Genomic DNA, 20,478 nt, shown 5'->3' with positions numbered 1-20,478 from the left:
ATTATTTTCATTGCATCAAAATTTTGTTGTCACATGGTCTCGATCTTATCTATTAATATTTGCAATGTTACATTGTCTTCCATAGCAAGTCCTTCTTGCTCCACTACTCTCGTAAAACTTTTTAGTGTGGTTTTAGGTTGAAACCATAGGTGGTCGAAGGAAAATTTACTTCAACCCCATGGTTGACTCCAAAATGTTATTACCCAAATATATTCAAATTTGAGTATCATTCTTATAAAATCTTCTTCTTTGATTGTCTTCTGATATTGAATTAGACAACTCTCGATTTTGTTTGAAATGTGTGAGGATATCTACAAAAAGAACTCCAATGGTCATGTCATCTCTTAAATGTTACTAATGTTACAATTTTTTTTAAAATATCAACATGAAAATTCAATAAAAGAACTAAAACTGTAAATTTTATAAAATTGAGGGATTAAAATTGTGAAATTAATAATAGAAAAACAAAAATTACAAATTTAATATTATAGGAGGACAAAAAGTGTAACTTAACTTACGTTTTATTAAAAATTTTATTGTATTTCTTCACCATGAACTAATTATACCAGTAAAGGACCGAGACAAGTAATTGGGTCCTCATAAATAGCCCTAAAGAGGTCGATTAGAATGAAAAATGTGGAGACCAAGGGTGAGAGTATCCCGAACAATGAAGTCAAGGTGCTTACAATTATAACTTAAACTAAACTCCATAAGGTGTCTCGACGCTGTCGACAATCGAAGAAGCCAAACCCAATTCATATACGTAAGCAACACATCGACAATCTCAACTATTATCAAGAATATGTCCATCAAGACAAGAATACACCTCAGTGTCTCCAACTATTGATAAGGCTAAAGTAACCTAGATGCCTTGGAGATTCATACACAATTAAAGATATGCCTTGGTGTCTTCAATTGTAGAAACAACCGAAGTGTCCTAAACACCTTGGAAATTGTTACATCTTTAATTAAAGATGTAAAATAAGATTAAACACTATCCTATAATTAAGTGATCGTATACCTAATTGATAATAATTGATAATTAGGAAGCAAAGCCCACCAAACCTAGACTTATTATAGTCGTATAAATAGTTATACAAATTAAAATAAAATTATTATTAATTTATTACGCACTTAGATTTTTGTGTCCTTCTTAAATTAAGTGTTGAAATACTTTTTGTAAGTACTCCCATTATCATTACTTCCCGAGGACAAACAATTTGGAGTCAAATATAATTATAAGTACACCAATTATTCGATTATTTGTAATTATGTAATTCGTTACACTAACCATTCTTTTATGTTTATCCAAAATTATCGATAATGTTTATTATAATTTTTTTTAATAAAGATCTAGTTAAATTCTCGTTTAAATATAGAGTCCTAACCCGAAATATTTTGTTAACATGCTAATCATATTCAAAACATTAATTTTCTTTTATAAAAAAATCTATTGCTAAAGATTATCATGCATAATCGAACACATCATTTTCCACCATCTTATAACTTGTAGCTAAGCGAGTCACATACATTCCGTTATTATATTTCATCATAAGAGCAAGAGGAGGAATGAGTAAGCGCGGTACAAGAAAACGCATACTCGGAGTCGGTGCACCTCCCTTCACCACTGATCACTTCATCGCGCTTCTTTCTCTTGGCTCCATCCAGCTCTAGGGTTTCTTCAACTTCATGGCTTCCCCTTCTCATTTCGACGATGTAAGTGCCAACATCCCTCGCCATTTCTCTTCCCTCGCTCTCGCCATTCTATTTAACCTCACCTTCGCGCAGGAATTCGATTTCGGAGGCGGATTTAGCGGAAGGCATTCAGGTTTTGATTTTCTCACCGAACGCTCTTTCCGTTTTACGTCTCGTCTTGTTGAGTTTCCTTGTTTCATTGCCCCGAAATCTAGGTCATAAGAGGCCGTCTCCTGATTACGACGATGAAGATTACGATAACGATCCGTTTGCGCCGAAGAAGGTAACGGATTGCGTTAACCTGTTGTGCAGTGTTAGCGCTTAGGTGCGGGTTGTGGTGGAATGTGTTTTTGTTTTCCTTTATTTTTATTTTTCTTTGGCTAGATAATTAGATTGAGGAAAGTGAGATGGCTTGAAAGATGTTGATGATTTAGTTTTGACAATTTTTTTTACGAGATTGTTGGTTCAGTTTTACAAGTTTTACTCACTTCATCTTTTGGTGCGCATTGATGATATCCGTTTGATTGGGGATTTTTACTTGTTCGTGAATGTTGAGGGAGCAGTGGAAGTTGGCATGGGTGAAGGAGATTATTCTGATTATATAGCTTATTAATGATTAATGATTTGCTTTATATATGTATATAATATAATTATATAATAATATATAAAAAAAAGTTGAAGGATGATTTGTTATGCAGGCTAAATCAAAAGCCGAAGAAGCCTCTGGTGTAGCAACAGGAATGATCTTGTCACTTCGTGAGAGGTATTTTATTTCACAGTATAGATGGTGTGAGATATACTGTACTTTGCCAAAATTGCAGTAAATTATGTGGGCCTAAAATGTTTGTTATTTTGAACTCTGTATTTTGCAGTCTTCAGAGCTGCAAGGATACACTTGCTACATGCCAAGTATGTTTTTCTTTAAAGAATTCACATTCTTTGCTCCCTTCTTCTGTGAGCTGGTGTCTTTTTTTCATTTTTACAGTTTTTATGCACGAAAGAAGTTGGACTTTTGTTTTTGAGAGAAGCAAACTAAAGTTATACTGGATATGATTAAGACTTGGATTTGTGACTTGTGATTGATTCACAGTAAAAAGGCTTCAATCTTTTGTGTATAATGTTTGGATGGTAATAATTTGGAACTGAATGTGCTTGCACCATTCCCTTCAATCCTTCATTTCCATATCAGACTCTAGTTTGTGAGAGTTGAGGGTTGTTTTGCTGTTTGTACAAATTTTGACATATGATAGTTGTATTCTCATATCATAGACATAGGTTGAGCTTTCTTGCTTAGAATCATTGACCAGATCATTGCCATTTTCCAGAATGAACTTGAGGCTGCGAAATCTGAGATTCAGAGTTGGCATTCTACACTTAAAAATGAGCCTTCTGTACTTGCTGGGATCACTCCAGGTTTGTTTGTACTGTGTTTTACAAGTGAAATATACTTGTATTAATTGTTCATGTATTAAATCTTTTATTATTTCTGTGTTCCAAATGCATACCTGAACAATTATTTAATCTTCCTTCTGTCTAGAGCCCAAGATGTTGATTAATTATCTCAAGACCTTGAAATCCTCTGAAGAGTCTTTAAGAGATCAGGTTTAGAATCTAATTTCCCATTTTTTCCCTTCAAAATAATCCACCATCTGTTGATCTTTTATCATTGTCCTATTGGATACCAGCTTGAAAAGGCAAAGAAAAAGGAAGCTGCATTCATTGTAACATTTGCAAAACGAGAACAAGAGATAGCAGAGTTGAAGGTAATTATCTTAAAATTCGGTTCTTGTATGTTATTGCAATTGGCATGATTATGTACATGTGTGCATTTCTTTTTGGTATCAACCAAGACCACCTGAGTAAATTCCACCTATTTTCTTCAATAAAGTATATTATGAAGGGAGTAGGAAGAAATTAGATGTGTAGTTTTTCTTTTTCTCACCCTTTATCATCTATGTATAAATCTAATAATAAAGAACATATAATTGTCTGTAAGAGGTTTCACTGTATTCTGCTCGACATCTGCAATGCTCTTTAAATGAAGGTACTGTAAGTTTTGTAGTCTTGAATGTTATATTTCATTGTTTCTTATTGACCTAGTTGGGAGTTTGAAAACATTTGTAGTGGACAAATTGGACAATTCAGTAGAAATTTTACTCTCTTTTTTTTTTTTCCCCAGTTTAATAATGCTTCATTGTCTGGATACGCTTGATAAATGGTCTGGATTCTGGAATGGTTACCTAATAATTTTCAACTTAGTGTCCATCCTATCAATATGTTGTTGGCTGCTCCAGCACTAAAGTTGGAAATACTTGCTATCCTATTGTTTTTGTTGTTGTTGGCTGCTGTTCCTTTGCTTTTTGTTCTTATTTGTTTTTCTTCATGTTTATGGTTGTCTGAAAACTTCGCCAGTCTGCTGTGCGGGATCTGAAAGTGCAACTCAAGCCACCATCAATGCAGGTAATTCTATAACATGAATGTTTAAATGGATCTATGGAATCAATTTGCTTGCGGATGATTCTTTTTTATGAATTTATCTTAGAACCCCATTGGTTTTCCAGCTTCTTTTGAGGCATTGTAGAAATTTCTCTATATTCCTTGCTTTTGGTTCTGCGTCATGTTGCATCTAGCTTGTAATATATATTATATTCATGTAACATTAGTACATGTATTTCAGTACTAAAGAGCATAGATAATGAACTACTGCATCATTTATTTGATTATTTGCAAATGGTTTATAAGCTAATTTGAGTTATTTAAAATTTCAGTTTATGAAAGAAAAAGGTTGTATTTGTTTCTCCCTTACCAACAATGATGACTTCACAATAAATTCACCTCCAGTTAGGCTAAATGTATTATTTTAGTGTCTTTTATAATATATAATAAATAGAAAATCAATTCAAAATGTCCATATGTATATCTAGTGGCAGATCTAGGACCCTAGATTAGTAGGGGAAAATTTAATAAAAAAATTGAAATTGATAATAATTATAATAATATGAAGATAAATGTATAAATATCAAAATAATATTTTTTAATATATAATCAAATAAATTTCATACCATACAATCGTAAACATTATAATTATCCTCATACAATACCTATCTTGTAATTTTTCCCATGTTGAGGGAGTGCATTTGCCCACCCTCAATTATATGTAGGTCTGCCACTTTGCTACATATTATGACCACTTAAGTTCCTCCTTACCTAAACTTCAGTTATTTTAGGGGTCCTAATAGTAGAGGATCATGACCAGGAGAGAGAAAGTGGACATGTTCCCACAATGTAACTAATATAATCAGAGTGGGATTCCAGTGTAAGGGGAGTATAAGGATTAGGAGAGTGGGTTACGGGAGACTAGGCTGGTTTTGGGCTGGAATATTGGAGAGACCAAGCAACCAGTCTTCCTTTCTTCTTGTTTTCCTTCTTCCTCTTTTTCAAGGTTTCAGAATTTGATATTATCTTGATACAGATCTGATATTTGCAATTATACAGAACATTTCCATTCAATTGTTTTTGCTATCTCTCTGGTACCTATCATTTACATTGTACCTCTTTTTTTTTTCCTTACATAAACTTTAGTTATTTTAGGGGGTCCTATCAGTTGAGAGGGTTCATTTGCCCATCTTCACTTATATGTAGGTCTGCCACTTTGCTATATGTTATAGCGACTTAAGTTCCTTCACTGGAAGAAATGAAAAACTACATATTTTTAAAATGCCTTCCAATTTTATATATAGATAACGAGCAGGTATGTATCCAGTGTGTATGTTGATATGATGCTTCAAACAATAAACCTATAGAAACATGATTTCTGCATTTTACATGTTTTCTGTGTCATACACTGCACACAGCAGAGAATGGCACATGTTGTGTGTGCTTACGGTGACAACAAACACCCACCTTACAACACAATGGGGGGGGGGGGGGGTTCTTGTCTTGTTGCCCTGAGCCAACGTGTCATACCACACCATTTACAACTTTGAACTTACTAGTCTTTTCATTTTACTGTAATTTATGTATTGTGACGTGTACCTACACATTGACTCTGGGGAATAGAAGATTTTGGGAATTAATCCTTTGGGTCAATATAGGGTGGTCCACTTGAGTTTTGGACCATCAATGATTCACTCAGTATATAAGTGACTTGTTTCAATTTTTAAATTTTGCATCATCATATTTGATGGCTATCAATGTCGGATCACTGGTGGTCTTGGGTTGCCTTATATGTTTTCCTTCTTCACTAAACTTACTGAGAACTTTAGCTGTGACAAATAAGGAGTGATATTGAATTTGTTCTTATAGTGGTTCTGCTGTACTTTTACAACATGGTTGGGTGCTATTTTATGTTTCTGGTTTCTTTGTTTTTATTATCTCACATATTAGTTGAAAGTTTATCCTGCTGTGTAACTTCCACATCAAGTTGATTGTATGTGTATTCAATTTTTCTTCTTTTTGTTCTCAAAATGTTAACGCCCTTGATATCCTTTTGAATATAATTTTCAGGCCAGGAGGTTGTTACTAGATCCTGCTGTTCATGAAGAGTTTACGCGTTTAAAGGTTTGTTATTCAACTTGATGCTGAATTCTTTTGAATAAAGTTTTGTTGATCTCTCTGTCAGTGTCAGATACAGGGAGGTGAGAAAAATTGATTGTAATAACTAATGTTGCAATAGGAAAAAGGTTAGTCAAAGTTATCTACTCGTGTTTTTTCAACGAGAGATATAGTGAAGAAACATCTTGTTACTGTCTACGAGGAACAGTGTTGTCACATAATAGAAGTTGTATCCCTTGTTCACTGATGTAATAAGAGACTGTTGTATTTTGGCACGAAATGAAATAGAACAGAATTAACACAAGATGAACGAGTATAGTCAAGCTTTGTACTTTAGGGGTGTGATGCAGTCAGTGCCTGAAACCTAGGAGGTAAAGGGGGTTAACTTCTATGGTAGAGAGCAGTTATAAATGTGTAAATGTGGTTTTCACATGGCATATTAGAATAGGCAAATTTCAGGGGTTAACCCAGAGTCAGCTTCCTTCTACGATGTGTTTGGTTCTTGGACATTATATAGATGCTTTAGAGCCCATGCCTTTAGTTGTTTTTTCTTATGACTTGAGATAGTTGTTTTAGTTACATGTTTTTTTTTTCATATTCATCACATGTCCTCATTTTCTAAATATATTAACAATTTCTTTTAGTTGTTATGAGACATTATTTGCATTCATCATTACCCCCTTTTAGTAGTTCTTACAAGATATCTCATCTGATAATAGAATTTAGTCGAGGAGAAGGATAAAAAAGTAAAGGAGTTGCAAGATAACATTGCTGCTGTAAGTTTTACTCCACAAAGCAAGATGGGGAAGATGCTGATGGCTAAATGTAGAACCCTGCAAGAGGAAAATGAGGAGATTGGAAATCAAGCTTCTGAGGGGAAGGTGCTGCGATCTTTGTTTTATGCATCTAATTGTCACTTTTTCCCCATTTGTGTTGTATTACACTTGGTAACAGGATGTATATTAAACTTGCATTCATTGCCCTACTACAAAGATATTCATTGTAACTGAATTGATGCTTTTATTGTCTTCCCCCCGGACCCTTTTTTTCCTCTTGGCGCAGATGCATGAATTAGGGTTGAAACTTGCATTGCAGAAGTCCCAGAATGCACAACTTAGAAGTCAATTTGAAGGTTTGTTGTTTAACTTGAAATTGAATGGAATTCATTCAATGTTGTTCTAGCTTGTTAGAAAATCTGAGATATCCGATAATATCTTTTCTATATCTTTATAATGTGTTTGGATGAAAAATTTTACAAATTCTTGGTATTTGAATTACTTTGATTTCAATTTCTATCATTCTTAAATTATTTTGTTTGGATAAGTCAATTCAAATTTCTCAAATTTTAAATTGTTAGGTTGGATATGATAATTTGATTCCACCATGATAAAATTGATTTAAAAAACATATTTATATGTTGATATTTTTAAATTAAATTTTATAAAAATAAATATTAGCTAATTTTTAAATATTTAATAATTTTAAAAATTAATATTAGATAATATTTTATAATTTTAAATATATTTTTGAATATTCAATAATTAAAAACATGAAGAGATAAGAGATAAGATAAAATATATAAGTGAAATAAGAAGGAAAAAAATATGAGGAATATCAAATTCTTACTCCTTTTGGGAGAATTTGAAATTCTACTATTTTAAGGAATTTCACAAATGCTTAAATTTCAAATTTCTTATAAATTCTTCATCCAAACAAGGTATTTCACCTCAAAGAATTTGAAATTCTTCAAATAAATGAATTACTCGATTTAAATTTCCTATCCAAAAACACTATTAGACTATTTTAGAGTATCCTAGATGATCTTTTGGGAAATGTTTTTATTTTCTACTTTATTATTTGTATCTTTATTTGATTGGGATCTTTGTAATTATAGGTCTATTGTATCTTGTAAGTAGGGATATTATCTGCTGTATTTATTTGTAATTGCTGCATCAAGTCTCTATAAAATAGACTCTGTTCACGGTTTCAGCATTTCTTTCAAAATGGCTCTTTAATCCTTTGTCTTACAGAAGCTACCAAGTAACTGCTGTCTCATCTTTCTTGTCGATTCATACAAGTGCATCTATAATTGTGTTAATTTTTATTACAAACTGATATAGTGCATATAATATTGTTTGTGTTACTATAATATTAATCATTTGAAAGTATGTAGTATGCTAGAAATATTGTTATAAATGTGCTCTGATCTTGGGATATTTTTAACATTTTATGTTTGTTGGGAGTAGGGATATTTGTTGCTTTATGTTGTTTACTTGTTTATAAAATCGGAGACTTACAGATTAAAAGTTGTCTACCTGTAGATTTATCTTGATCTATAGACCTATATACACTTACAATTTATGTAAACATTAGTCGTTGACATTGTCTACAGGGTTGAAGAAGCACATGGAAGGACTGACAAATGATGTGGAAAGATCCAATGAAATGGTTTTCACTTCTTTCTCCTTTTCTATTTTTTTTTGTTATTTAGAAGTTTCAAAGCATGCTGTGTTATAAAAATGCCTCATTGGTTCCTGAGAAACAATGTGAACAAATGGTGAATTTTGTTGTTTGTGGATCCGGCAATTAGGGTGAAAACATTCAAGGAACTCAAATTTAGTGTCGGAAAAAAAGCTGATGCAATTAAATAAACTCTTGTATATATTTTAAAAAAAAATCTACAAGTTTTAGTAACTGACAATATAATTCCCTCAAATGCAGAAAATTTTGAATATGAAAGTTTGAGAGGATGATTTTAATCAGTATGTAAACAAAAAAAAGATAAATTAACATTTGTCAAAACAAAATTATGCCATGTAGGTCCTTTGATAGAAAATAGAGTTGATGTTTTGAAATGGAAGCTTTTTTGTATTCTTGGGATCTGTTTATATCCCATTCAGGAAAATGTATTCCATGGCCGTTATTATTTTGGTTACGTACCAATTTAGTACTGTCAGTATCTGTACGTGTAATTTATTTATATTTTTCAGCTCAGACTAACATTTCAATTATTATTTTTTTTGTATTGTTCATGGATAATTTTACCGACATTTTTTTTAGGAAATTGAGTGGCTTACATTTGACAAATATTAACACATGATATACATTTATGAATCTTGCGGTGACGTTAGTCTCTGATACCTGCGTATCAACTTCCCATTTCCTGAAACTTATCTTGTCCCAAAGAGCTTGGTCGGTAGCGGGATTCTTGCGTTAAAATTTTGGCATTAATTATCCGAACTATTTATATTAAATTTTTTAACCAAGAATAGTCAGTACGGTATTCTTTGCATAGAAACGCAAATTAATATAACCCAACTTAAAATTTATTTTATTTGATTTCAGGTTCTTATGTTACAAGATAAATTAGAAGACAAGAATCGGGAGATCCATAGACTAAAACATGAGATTCAACAGAAAAACTTGGAAGATGGAAGGGCAGATGCTGCATTCAACAGAAATGACGATAATGAGACTATAGACGGGGAGGCTGCAAACTAGTTTGAGATTAAAATTTTTGTAGGGAACAATTTGTTCATTTTTTTTTCTCTTTTTATAGTCCCTTTTATTGTTGTATATTATAACAATTTAATATTTTTTTGCGAAACTGTGAATGTTGTTGGAGGAATGATTATGCTTCTGCTCTGAATGGAAATATAGTCCTCTTAGTCGCAGATGGTGCTATTTTCTTTTATACTTTATCCATGGCATTAACAACCGGTCACAAGGGAGTTAGGAAAAAAAAAATCAAAACGTAAGCTTTCTAAAATCTAAATTGACGATATACAACAGTGTCGTAGAATGGATTGGCATGATAGCCAGTTCAACGAGTCCATCCCAATCCCGCAGTGCCAACGTTTCCAACTGGTTGAATAGGTTCTACCAAGCCCTTGGTAGAACTCCCAAGCCCTTCCCCCTGCACAACGATACAAAACGGTTATAACTATATTTCCTATAATATTAAATGTCCATAAAACTAGAATGTTGTGAGGTCTGAAGAGAAACGATGCTAAAAGTACATGTAATTATTCTATGAATTTAGTTTTAGTTATATAATAATGCATTAACAATATAATTTTTCTTTTTACATCATTTTTTTTTATCCATAACAATTACAATGACAATTCTCAGATTTGATCTTTTTACTCTAACTACCACCATGTCAACTCCAATACTTCCCTTTTTACATCATCTAATTAAAGAGTTTGAATCACCAATCAGAAATTATCACTGCAATGGTTATTAAGATAGTTATTATAATAGTGAATAATATTATTTTGCATAATTGAATGGAAATGTAAAATTCCTTCATACAGTTAATACGTACATTATTTACTCTAAACTTATGGCAGTGGTGTAGTTTTCAAGGAGAAATTATACTAAAAATTCTTAAGAATTTTAAGTAAAGTAAAAAAGCAATATTTTGATAAGAACTAAGAAGATACCTCCTTCCAACCCATGCTTTTTAGAAGTTTTCTGGCATAACTACCTGCTCCAAATGACATCTCCAAGGCCTCTGATGCGGCTTCTTGTGGACAACCAGCAACAGGTGAAGATGGCCCATTATCAATGTCTGGAACATTCTTCTGTCCTGGACCCATGCCGAAGCCACCATGCAATATTCTTCTTTCAGCTGCCCTATCTCTGTATTGATATTTTATTTGCTGCCAAGCAAACAGAATATGAGTTGAAGGCTAACAGATTCTGGAGATATCCTTATATGTAGTCTCAATTATTCTATAAAAAGGGTGACCATGGGAGAAGATAAATTCAAGCTTAGAACCCTTTCTCCATGTTGTTGTAATCTCTCTTCCCTCTTTGAACCTTCAGCTTCCCTTACCCACAACTCTTATAGAAGTAATCACTTTCCACGCAGTTATGACTTATGATTAAGGAAAATTTTACGAGCCTTAACAGTCATTTTGTTATATGCCTACTACTCCTATCATGCTATGTGCTTTCTCAAGGAGGTTGAACAGCCATTTATTATAAAAGAAGAAAATGAGCTACTTATTTGATTTCTAAATCAGACCACACACCTTAGAGGCAGAGAGCTGACTAGGCAACGCAGACAAATCTTCCTCCATAGGGATTTCATCTGAAGCTGAAGCAGAGCTTTCACCAGATTTGGAGAGCTGAGTGATTTTTTTACTTGATGATAACCGGGGAAAATCCCAATGCTGTGTTGGATTGGAAGAATCATAAGTTGATAATGAAGCCACATATTTTGCACTAGGATTTCGCAATCTGTACACTTGTCCTGATAAAAGAACATGACAAGAAGCCATATTTAGTCCAGGAAGTACTTCTAGCACTACTATTTTACTGAATCCCAATGCCGCTTCATCTTAAAACCTACTTATCCATGATGTTAAAACTTAAACAGACTCTATAGAAAAGATAAACAAACATGATTTTTTTAAAATTACATATGATTACATCTCTCTGGTGTCACTTCAAAATAGTTACACTCCATGAAATGGAGAAAGATACTTACTAACAAATACAAGAGTAAAATGCAAACCTGTTTTAACTCGTACCAGATCCAGATGTGCTTCACAGATGGGAGCAGATCTTAATTTCCCTCCACCAGAAGGGATAGATGGATGTTGTTTTGCAGATGGTTTCACCAGTCTTCCAACCAACCTTGCCACCTTATCTTTTCCATCTCTTTTGGATCCAGTAACCATTTCCCAGTCCCACAAGTCCAAAATTGGAACCTCTGAAACCAGATCTTTCCCTGATTCGGTAACTTGACCATATTGAGCTCGCCACTTCTCTTCATCAAGCAAGATACCTGTAACGGTAGTCATCAAATATATGAACAAAAGTAGGATGCAATTTCACACATGGTATGGAAGCTATACTATAACGTCCATGCACAAAAAGAAAAAGGCTAAAACCCTAATTTGGTCCCTTATAATATTAAAAAATTTCAATTTGATCTCACTTTAATTTTTTGTTTCAATTTAGTCTCAATTAATTTTAAAATACTTCAATGTGGGATTTCCATCCAAATTTCACAAATGGTGTTAAAGATCCGTGAGAATCACGACCGTGATTCTCACGCCTGGTGTTAAATCTTGGTGGGAGAGGAATTTCTTCGTTGTTCTTCGTTCTCCGATCACCACCGACGTCAGAAACTGTCGCACGCTCACCTCCAATCCTCCACCTTGTCGTACACCGCTCCCTCTGCCCAGTTATCATCGCTCTTCATCAACCACAACACCTTCATCGGTGAAACCACCGCCGCCATGCCATCCTTCCTCACCGCGATGTCGTCTGCACCTCCACCTTGTCGTCGCCTCTGTGTACATCAGAGATCGAGAGAAGATCGACGTGGATCCGTCGACAGATACCTTCCAAATGAAGTTTCCGCCGGAGTTCGTCACAAAGGCATTGCTGCGGTGGTCCACAGCAACGTCGTTCGCCACGTCGACATCTTCGGAGGGGAGTGGGGAGAGGAAGAGGCGGCGGCGGGAGCAGAGGTGGTGACTGGAGAACAAAGAACGAAGAAAGCCCTCTCCCACCAAGATTTAACACCAAGCGTGAGAATCACGGTTGTGATTTGGAATCACGGGCGTGATTCTCACGGACCTTTAACACCGTTTGTGAAATTTGGACGGAAGTCTCACATTTGAGTATTTTAAAATAAATTAGGACTAAATTGAAACAAAAAATTAACGTGAGACCAAATTAAAATTTTTTAATATTATAAAGGACCAAATTAGGGCTTTAGCCAAAGAAAAACATTTGACGGGAAACTTAAACAAACTAGTAGCAGAACTAAAACAGACACGGAAACAAGCCCATATTAGATTATTTAGACTTTTAAGGAAACACCACACTGATTCCTGCACTACACCTAAGGTGTGCATCATAATGATATTTCTACAAAAATACAAATTTTATTTCAAAGTGTATAGAGTATAGACTGAAATAGTTATTTACAGACACAAGGCTCTCCAATTAATACAATAAATATTGTTGCTTTTCAAATGATTATACATGAGGTAGACAAGCATGCAAATCAATGGTAATACCTTCATCTATGGTACTGGTACTTCTATCAGCTATGCCATATTCGTCTTCCATGTCTGGAACCCACTCACCTTCTTCCAGTTCATCAGTGTTGCTGTAAGCCATACCTTCATCTACAGTACTTTTATTATCAGCTAAGCCATTTTCATCCACTGGGTCTGGCATCCACGCACCTTCCACTTCATAAGTTTTGCTATAAACTATACATTCATGAAACAATAAATTCATTTATGAGCTGTGTTAATTCTCACATCGAAATCAAAATCTATAGTTTTGTACAAACCATCAGCTGCTAACGAGTTATATCTATCATCCACTTCCAATGGCACTGTCACTGCATCAGCTTCACCAACAGCTGTGTTCTTGTACCCAGATAAGTAAAGGTCAATAAGTGTGTCCTCTAACCTGTTAATTAGCAAAATGACTAATTTATATGGGAAACGTTTGAAGGTAAAAATCGTCAATGGAATAAGGATGTGTAAGGTGGATACCATTCTGATGGTGGTGGGGGAGGGTTTTCGCAAGTTGGACTACTCACGGAATTTGTGGCATCTATTACAAAGACAGCTACTTAGATAACTGACGTTACTCATATTAACAACTGCTGCATGTCTGAAACACCAAAATGTTGATGCTCGAAGTGTAGTGGAAAAGCAAATAGTCTATTACATTAATACAAACAAAGTGCAAATATCGGGGACATGACAAGGTGGCACTTAGCAGCAACCCCCCTGTCCCTGGCTACTGCAGACCCTGTTTCCCATCATCAATTCATCACAATATTGTACAATATTGTTGAGAGGAATATTTTCGATAGTATGATTATGGGACTTAACGCAAATACAGAAATACAGTTGGCAGGTTAATATTACTTACCCGCAGCTGCTTCATCAGCCAGGGTTCCTGTCTGTTGGTTAGCTTCAAATTTACTTTCAAGGAAGGAAGGACAACCCTCATTGTTGTTACCATCATATATTTGTGGAGGATTTTCTGTTGTAGTTTCCTTGCACACATATGATTCTACAGTACTATCATCCTGATATAACATATAATAAAATTTCCAACATAAAATGATAGTGATTTAAGAGTTTAGCTCAGAAAAAATCAACGCTGTAGATTAATTAGAAGTCCAAACCTACCTTATTGGAATCTAAAAGTACATAATTCCCATCCTCAAATTTGTAATAAGCACTATCTCTGCTGCTATAGTACCAGCCAGCATTAGGGTCGTGGTAAAATCCACTACTGCACAAAGTTCAATACATTTGCCCCCAACCAATGAAGAGAGGAAAAAGTTAACTACTACACATTTTTACAAAAAAATAATAATAATAATAATAATAACAGAAGCAGCTTGTTACATTCATGATTTACATGCAATCTACAGACTATCACATGCGAACCAAAGGGAAGTATCCGTTTGATTGGAGGGTGTGGAATCAAATAAGCCATTCGCATGTTGGTTAAGGGACCGGTTTGGGTAAACTTTTCTAGAAATACTTTTAGAAAGAAAAAATAAAATAAGTTTTTCTATAAGCTAAAATTAGCTTAAACATGAACTAATTAGTAAAACTCTCTTCTATTAACTTTCCCAAAATCTTATTTTAGTTTATGCGTAAGTTAGTTTTAATTTATAAAGAAATTTATTTCAATTTTTCTTCTTATTTTTTCTCTTATAAGTGCTTTTGGAAAAGAAAAAGCTCATTCCCAATCCCATTTATTTTCATCCAAAAGAACCAGAAATCATTTTCCATCATATTTTCTTTTGATCAATTCTAACACACCATACACAAGAATGAAGGAATGTAGAGTAATCATTCCATGCACAACCATACTCATGTCAAACAGAAGGGAAAGATGTGAACATTCCATCCCCATTCTATCTACATCAATCCATACGGTACGGAAACAAAATAGGAAAAAAAAAACGCTTATTTCAATAACATGATAGGTCATTGAATTTCAGGATGTGAATTGCTAGAAATTAAATCGAATGAATAAATAAAGATGGCTTCGTGAAGTACACGCTGAATCAATAATTAAAATTAAACCACCGTTGAGTTAAGGATTAAGAACAAAAAGAATAGTGATTCATTCACTTATCCATGAAATTGCATGTTGTTGGAAATAGGGGGGAAATGGAAACCTGGCGTGATAATATAGTTGCGATTTCTCATCCCAAAGAAAGGTAGAATCAGTATTTTGATGATGTTGGGAATCTGAGTCCATAGGTTCTACACTTCAATTCAATTGCTGAATCTCTCTCTCTCTCCCTCTCTTGTTTTGAAGCAAATTAAATTGTATTTTTCACACTGTTGAATACAGACACCCACACGAGACGAGCTCCATCATCCTTCTCGGCCCAGCCCAATACTTTCCTTTTTCAAATTCCCAAGGTTGCGTTTGGAATATTTTAAAATTTTTAAAATTTAAATTATTTTAATTTTATTTATTTATTAAATATTATACTTAAATAAATTAATTAAAATTTTTAAATTTTGATTTGGTTTAGATAATTTAATTTTTAATATTTATAAAATTGATTTTTAAAATATATGTATATATATTTTGAAATTTTAATATTAAATTTTACAAAAATAAACTTAAACAATTTTAAATATTTAATAATTTATAAATTATGAATACATTTTTATGTTAATATTGATAAGAGAAGAAAAATAAGAAAAAGAAGACAGGAAAAAAATAGCAGGTTATGTGAGAAAAAAGAAGGGAGGGAGAAAAAAGAGAAAAAGAATAAAAGAAATAGCATAGAGAGGGGAAAGAATATATAGAGAGAGAGAAAGTAGCGAGAGAGAGAGAGAGAGAGAGAAAGAGAGGACAAGGAAGAAAAGGGAGGGAGGAAGAGAAAGAAGAAACAAGGGAAGGGGGAGAGAGAAAAAAGAATGGAGAGATGCAAGAGAATGTGAAGAGAGATCAAAGAAAAAAGAGAGATGTAGAAATTCATGGAGGAGTTTGGCACCGTGGTTCATCTTTACATCTTATGTTGAAACTTCCACCATTTTCTTCTGTCTTTTGCAATCTGAAAAGGCACAAAGATTTCTTGTATTGTTTTGACTTGGTTTGAAATTTGAAGAGGAATTCAATTGTGCAAGAGGGGGAAAATAGTTAGTAAAATAAAGTGAAGTCACTTTTTTACATTAAGAGGTGAGAAAAAATATACAAAAGAATAAAATATTGGGTTCATCCGGTAAAGTGAAAAGATATATGTGAAAAATAGAGTGGAAGAAAATAAAAAAAAATAGTGCAATATGTAACTGAAAATAATAATAAATAAAGTATAAATTTAATTGTTTGATTTAAGAGAAATATAGAAGAAAAAATATATAAAAATAGTTAATTAAATATGATTTAGTTAAATGAATATAATATTAAGCTTTTATTGAACAAATCCAACAAAGAGACAAAGAAAGTAAACAACTGTCTATAAATAGACACGTTAACCTAGTCATGTCTATGCATCTTTCTAATAAAGAAAAATAGAAAAAGATTCTTTGGGATTTTTATAAAATATACAAAACCCTAATCCAGTACACTTGTGGCTAGCACCAAAACCTCACTTCTATGTTGCTCATGTGGACTAAGTAAAGGTACCATAATCTTTGGTGCTTAGTGATAAGGAGGAAGGTGTTCATCCTTTTAATCAACAATGAGGATTCTCCAAGAATGACATAAAGCACATTTAAAGAGTAAAATCTCAAAATGCATAGTATGGTTCTTGGTGATGTGCGATTCATGGGAAGGGGTTATTTAGCGCATGAATTTTTTTTATTATATTTTTTTTGAAAGCTATCCATGAAACTCCAACAGTAATAACCATGAATACAAATAGGTTGTGTCAATCAAAATTTTCTACTACTATTATTGTAGCTAAAATTCTTTTATAGGGGTAAAAGAAGACATTGTTGTTTTATTCCCTCACACATGATATTATAAATCACGCTTATCCGACTAATGAAGTCCATTTTTGTTATTTCTATCTTTGCAACATCCCCATTCAGGATCTCCAAATCTCTATCGTGGGGCACTCCATCACTAATGTGCTCCTCGTAAGTGTTCATCCAGTGTAGGAGTTTTAAAGACATCAACTTCTGATATAATAGTGGCCTTAGGTTTCTAGATCTTTGGAAGACTATTCAAGATCTTGAGATTATTCTAAGCTTAGAGAACTTAATTCCCAAGATTTTAGCCCATTGGGAATAGTTTGAAATCTTCCAAACATCTCATCAATGGTTCATTCTCCTTCACAATTAGCAACGTTCAATGTCTCTGAAGAATAGCAACTTGTTTGAGCCTAACATCTTTAGTGCCATTAGTTACCCTAATGGCTTCCAACATTTCTTTAGCACCTTTGCAGCTGCAAAACTTGTTTTATTCCATTATTGACAAAAAGCAAGTCAAGATGTATCTTGCTTTTGTATTGAGTTGCAGGGTGTTATAGTCATCTTGTGTGTACTCATTTTTCTGCCTTGGTTAATACAACATCACCACTGGTGATGATCTTCTAGAGATGATACTAGGTGAACTTGATGAACATTTTTATTTTGTCCTTCGAATATGGGTAGCCTTCTTCATTAAAGGTCGGTGGCCTTATAATAGAAGTCCCTTCAGGCAAGTATTGACCTTCATTACTTCCTAACTTAAGATCTTTTTCCTTTTTATTGTTAGATGCTCAACCTCGTTAAAGGCTGAATTTTGATACCAAAACGTGGAGAAAAGAAAGATACTAGAAGGGGGCTAAATAGTGTTAATAAAAAAAACTCAACTTTTTTGAAATAGTGAAGTAGTTACAAACCTAACGAATGTAGACGAAGAGTTAAGATAAAAGAACATACAATGTTTTATACTGGTTTGTCTCAACCACCGAGACTATCTCCAATTCTTAATCATTTTGATCAAGTTCTACTATCTTTTACAAAGATACAAGTATTATTTTTGCAAGCCATTTCTGATTCAACCTAAGTGTTCTTTGATTTGCCTCTTCAAGCAACTATCCAAGTATTTTTTGAAGAAAAAGTTTTTGTAGGCCTCAATGATAAAGTATTCTTTCATAATTAATCATTTTCAGGCTCAAAGCAATAACACAAAGTTAAAATTGATAAATTACTTTGTGTTTTCATCTTATTAGCAAGACATGATACAACCAGATTAAGCACAAAGCTTTTACAGAAAGGATGAGTATAAATTTTTTATAATCGATGATCACTCTCTTTTTGAATCTTCAAGTTTCTTTTTATGTGTATTTCATGAAGATGACCATTGTAAATTATTGAGCGTCTCACGAACTTACTTTGTTTGTCTTCATCTTCGTTCCTTGTAGAGAGAAGTACACATTGGTGCATTAAATGTGAGCATTAAATACGGTTCACTAAATTGTTACTTCTTATCTGATTAAGGAAACTACTTATTACCTTTAAGGTATTAAACAACATGAATTATTACATTTGTTAATTAAAAATGACTTTTTTTTTTAAACTTTGTTTGCTTCAAAAGATTTGGTCGTCCTTTTTCTGATGCAAAGCATGTTTGTATTCCTTTTTGTAATGTGAGTACCAAATAAGCTTTTTATTCCTTTCGGTCTGTTAAGAAATAACATACACAAAATATGATTTTGGTTATCAAACATCATAAATGATATATATTAAAAAACATTCCCTTACAAACAAAATAGTTCGTCTAAGAGACTTAATGTCAATATAATCAATTATTTTTTATCACAATTCGTCTTATAATATAACTTGAAAAACAAAATCTCTTGGAAAAACATCTATGTTTATTATCATTAAAATTATATTTTAAGGAATTCATAATTACCTTTTGATCTAACAAACATGAATAATAATTAAGAACTAAAATACAAAAATATCAAAAATATCTCATTATAATTATTTTAATTGAAGAACTAATTAAATATTTTAAAAAATTCCTAAGCTTATATTAAATACAATATATATTTTTTGACATAAATTAAAAAAAATACATAGTTATTACTATATCCAAATTAGTATTAACTTATTGTGCAAATTACAATATATATTTTAATTATTTAAGATGTGAAAGATTTATTTATTTCATGAATAAATTTTGGTAGAGTTACTCCATTCGATAACTCATAATTTACATTGAAACTCAACAATTTAATAGTTAAATTAAAAGTTTTTAGTAAATAGATCAAATCACCTATAAGTTTTTTAAATTTTTTTAAAATATTTAATATTTCGTTACATTAATTTAAATTAATAATTATTCACAAAAATGTATCATATGTTAATTTGAATTTAAATATTGAATAGTTTTCAAATTTTGCAAAATTGATTAATTTATTAAGAATATTTAATTTAATAATTAAATCATTAAAATTTAACATAAATTATGAATTATTAAATAAAATAACTCCACCAAAACTTAAATTTATTCTTAAAATAAATAAATCTTGTTAATTTAAAATATATTGTATTCATACTCTCATGATCTCTGGAATAATGTGTTAATGGTGATAAATGATGATCTCAGGTAATTTCAACAATTTATTATTATTATTATTTTCTTTCGCTACATCGATACTTTTACAACAATGTTTTTAATATTTTCACTTATTCAAAATTGCACTACTTTATACCTCTCTATAAAAATGCCAATGTAAATGTTAAAAAAATTAAAGCTTGATTACAATCTCAAAAGACCAATTTGATTAATGACTAAAAGGAAATTAATAGTGAACTACAAAAAAAATTGAATAAATCGATAAATAAAAAGGAAGCAGCTGGATTCACGGACGAGCACTTCACATGTGAAAAAGACAAATGAAACAATAAAAAATAACAAAGGAAAAATGTTAAATAAATAAAAAAAAGAACTTGTTGGTAAAGAAGAAAAAAGAAAAATATAAAATAAAAGAGTGAGAAAACAAGCTCGTGGAAACATCTAGAATAGCGACGAGAGTTCTGGTTTTGAAAAGCAAGCATTAGTTAACATTAAACTTTTGTAACAAAAAGAAAAAAAGTAAACATTAAACAACTAATATATATTACTGCAACTGCAAGAGCTTAGTGGGACCCACACTTTACAATTTTCTTTCTGGTTGTACATTCCTCCTTCCAGAACCATCTCTAACATTTCATTTCAACCTACTTACTACTTACTATTCTATTTTTTAAACAACTAAAAGAC

At 32.4% G+C, this 20,478-nt stretch overlaps 2 protein-coding genes across 3 annotated transcripts; one reads left to right on the top strand and one right to left on the bottom strand.

The window, feature by feature from the left end:
* Nucleotides 1–1,520: 1,520 nt before the first annotated feature.
* On the top strand, nucleotides 1,521–9,923 carry LOC109807646 (FKBP12-interacting protein of 37 kDa). The gene is made up of 14 exons (XM_020370217.3): nucleotides 1,521–1,716; nucleotides 1,789–1,828; nucleotides 1,911–1,978; nucleotides 2,394–2,458; nucleotides 2,568–2,604; nucleotides 3,021–3,108; nucleotides 3,233–3,297; nucleotides 3,381–3,458; nucleotides 4,108–4,155; nucleotides 6,202–6,255; nucleotides 6,969–7,130; nucleotides 7,312–7,381; nucleotides 8,642–8,697; nucleotides 9,595–9,923. Exons 1-14 carry the CDS (start codon nucleotides 1,690–1,692, stop codon nucleotides 9,748–9,750), a joined length of 1,014 nt encoding a protein of 337 aa, XP_020225806.1. The 5' UTR covers nucleotides 1,521–1,689; the 3' UTR covers nucleotides 9,751–9,923.
* On the bottom strand, nucleotides 9,895–15,610 carry LOC109807645 (D111/G-patch domain-containing protein). 2 transcript variants are annotated; one of them, XM_083076637.1, is made up of 10 exons: nucleotides 15,437–15,610; nucleotides 14,430–14,535; nucleotides 14,167–14,326; nucleotides 13,782–13,842; nucleotides 13,574–13,695; nucleotides 13,293–13,490; nucleotides 11,774–12,046; nucleotides 11,289–11,509; nucleotides 10,739–10,913; nucleotides 9,895–10,165 (listed from the first exon to the last, which is right to left on the bottom strand). In XM_083076637.1, the coding sequence occupies exons 1-10, from the start codon at nucleotides 15,517–15,519 to the stop codon at nucleotides 10,020–10,022; spliced, it is 1,545 nt and encodes a 514-aa protein (XP_082932763.1). In that variant the 5' UTR covers nucleotides 15,520–15,610; the 3' UTR covers nucleotides 9,895–10,019. The 2 variants fall into 2 exon arrangements, with proteins under 2 accessions (XP_082932763.1, XP_020225805.1); XM_020370216.3 differs by having other exon boundaries at nucleotides 10,695–10,913; nucleotides 15,437–15,609.
* Between the last annotated feature and the right edge of the window lie 4,868 nt (nucleotides 15,611–20,478).

This window comes from Cajanus cajan, chromosome 6 (genome assembly GCF_000230855.2).
Source record: "Cajanus cajan strain Asha chromosome 6, NIPB_CcT2T_4, whole genome shotgun sequence".
NCBI lineage: Eukaryota > Viridiplantae > Streptophyta > Magnoliopsida > Fabales > Fabaceae > Cajanus > Cajanus cajan.
This window is presented reverse-complemented; position numbering and strand designations above follow the sequence as displayed.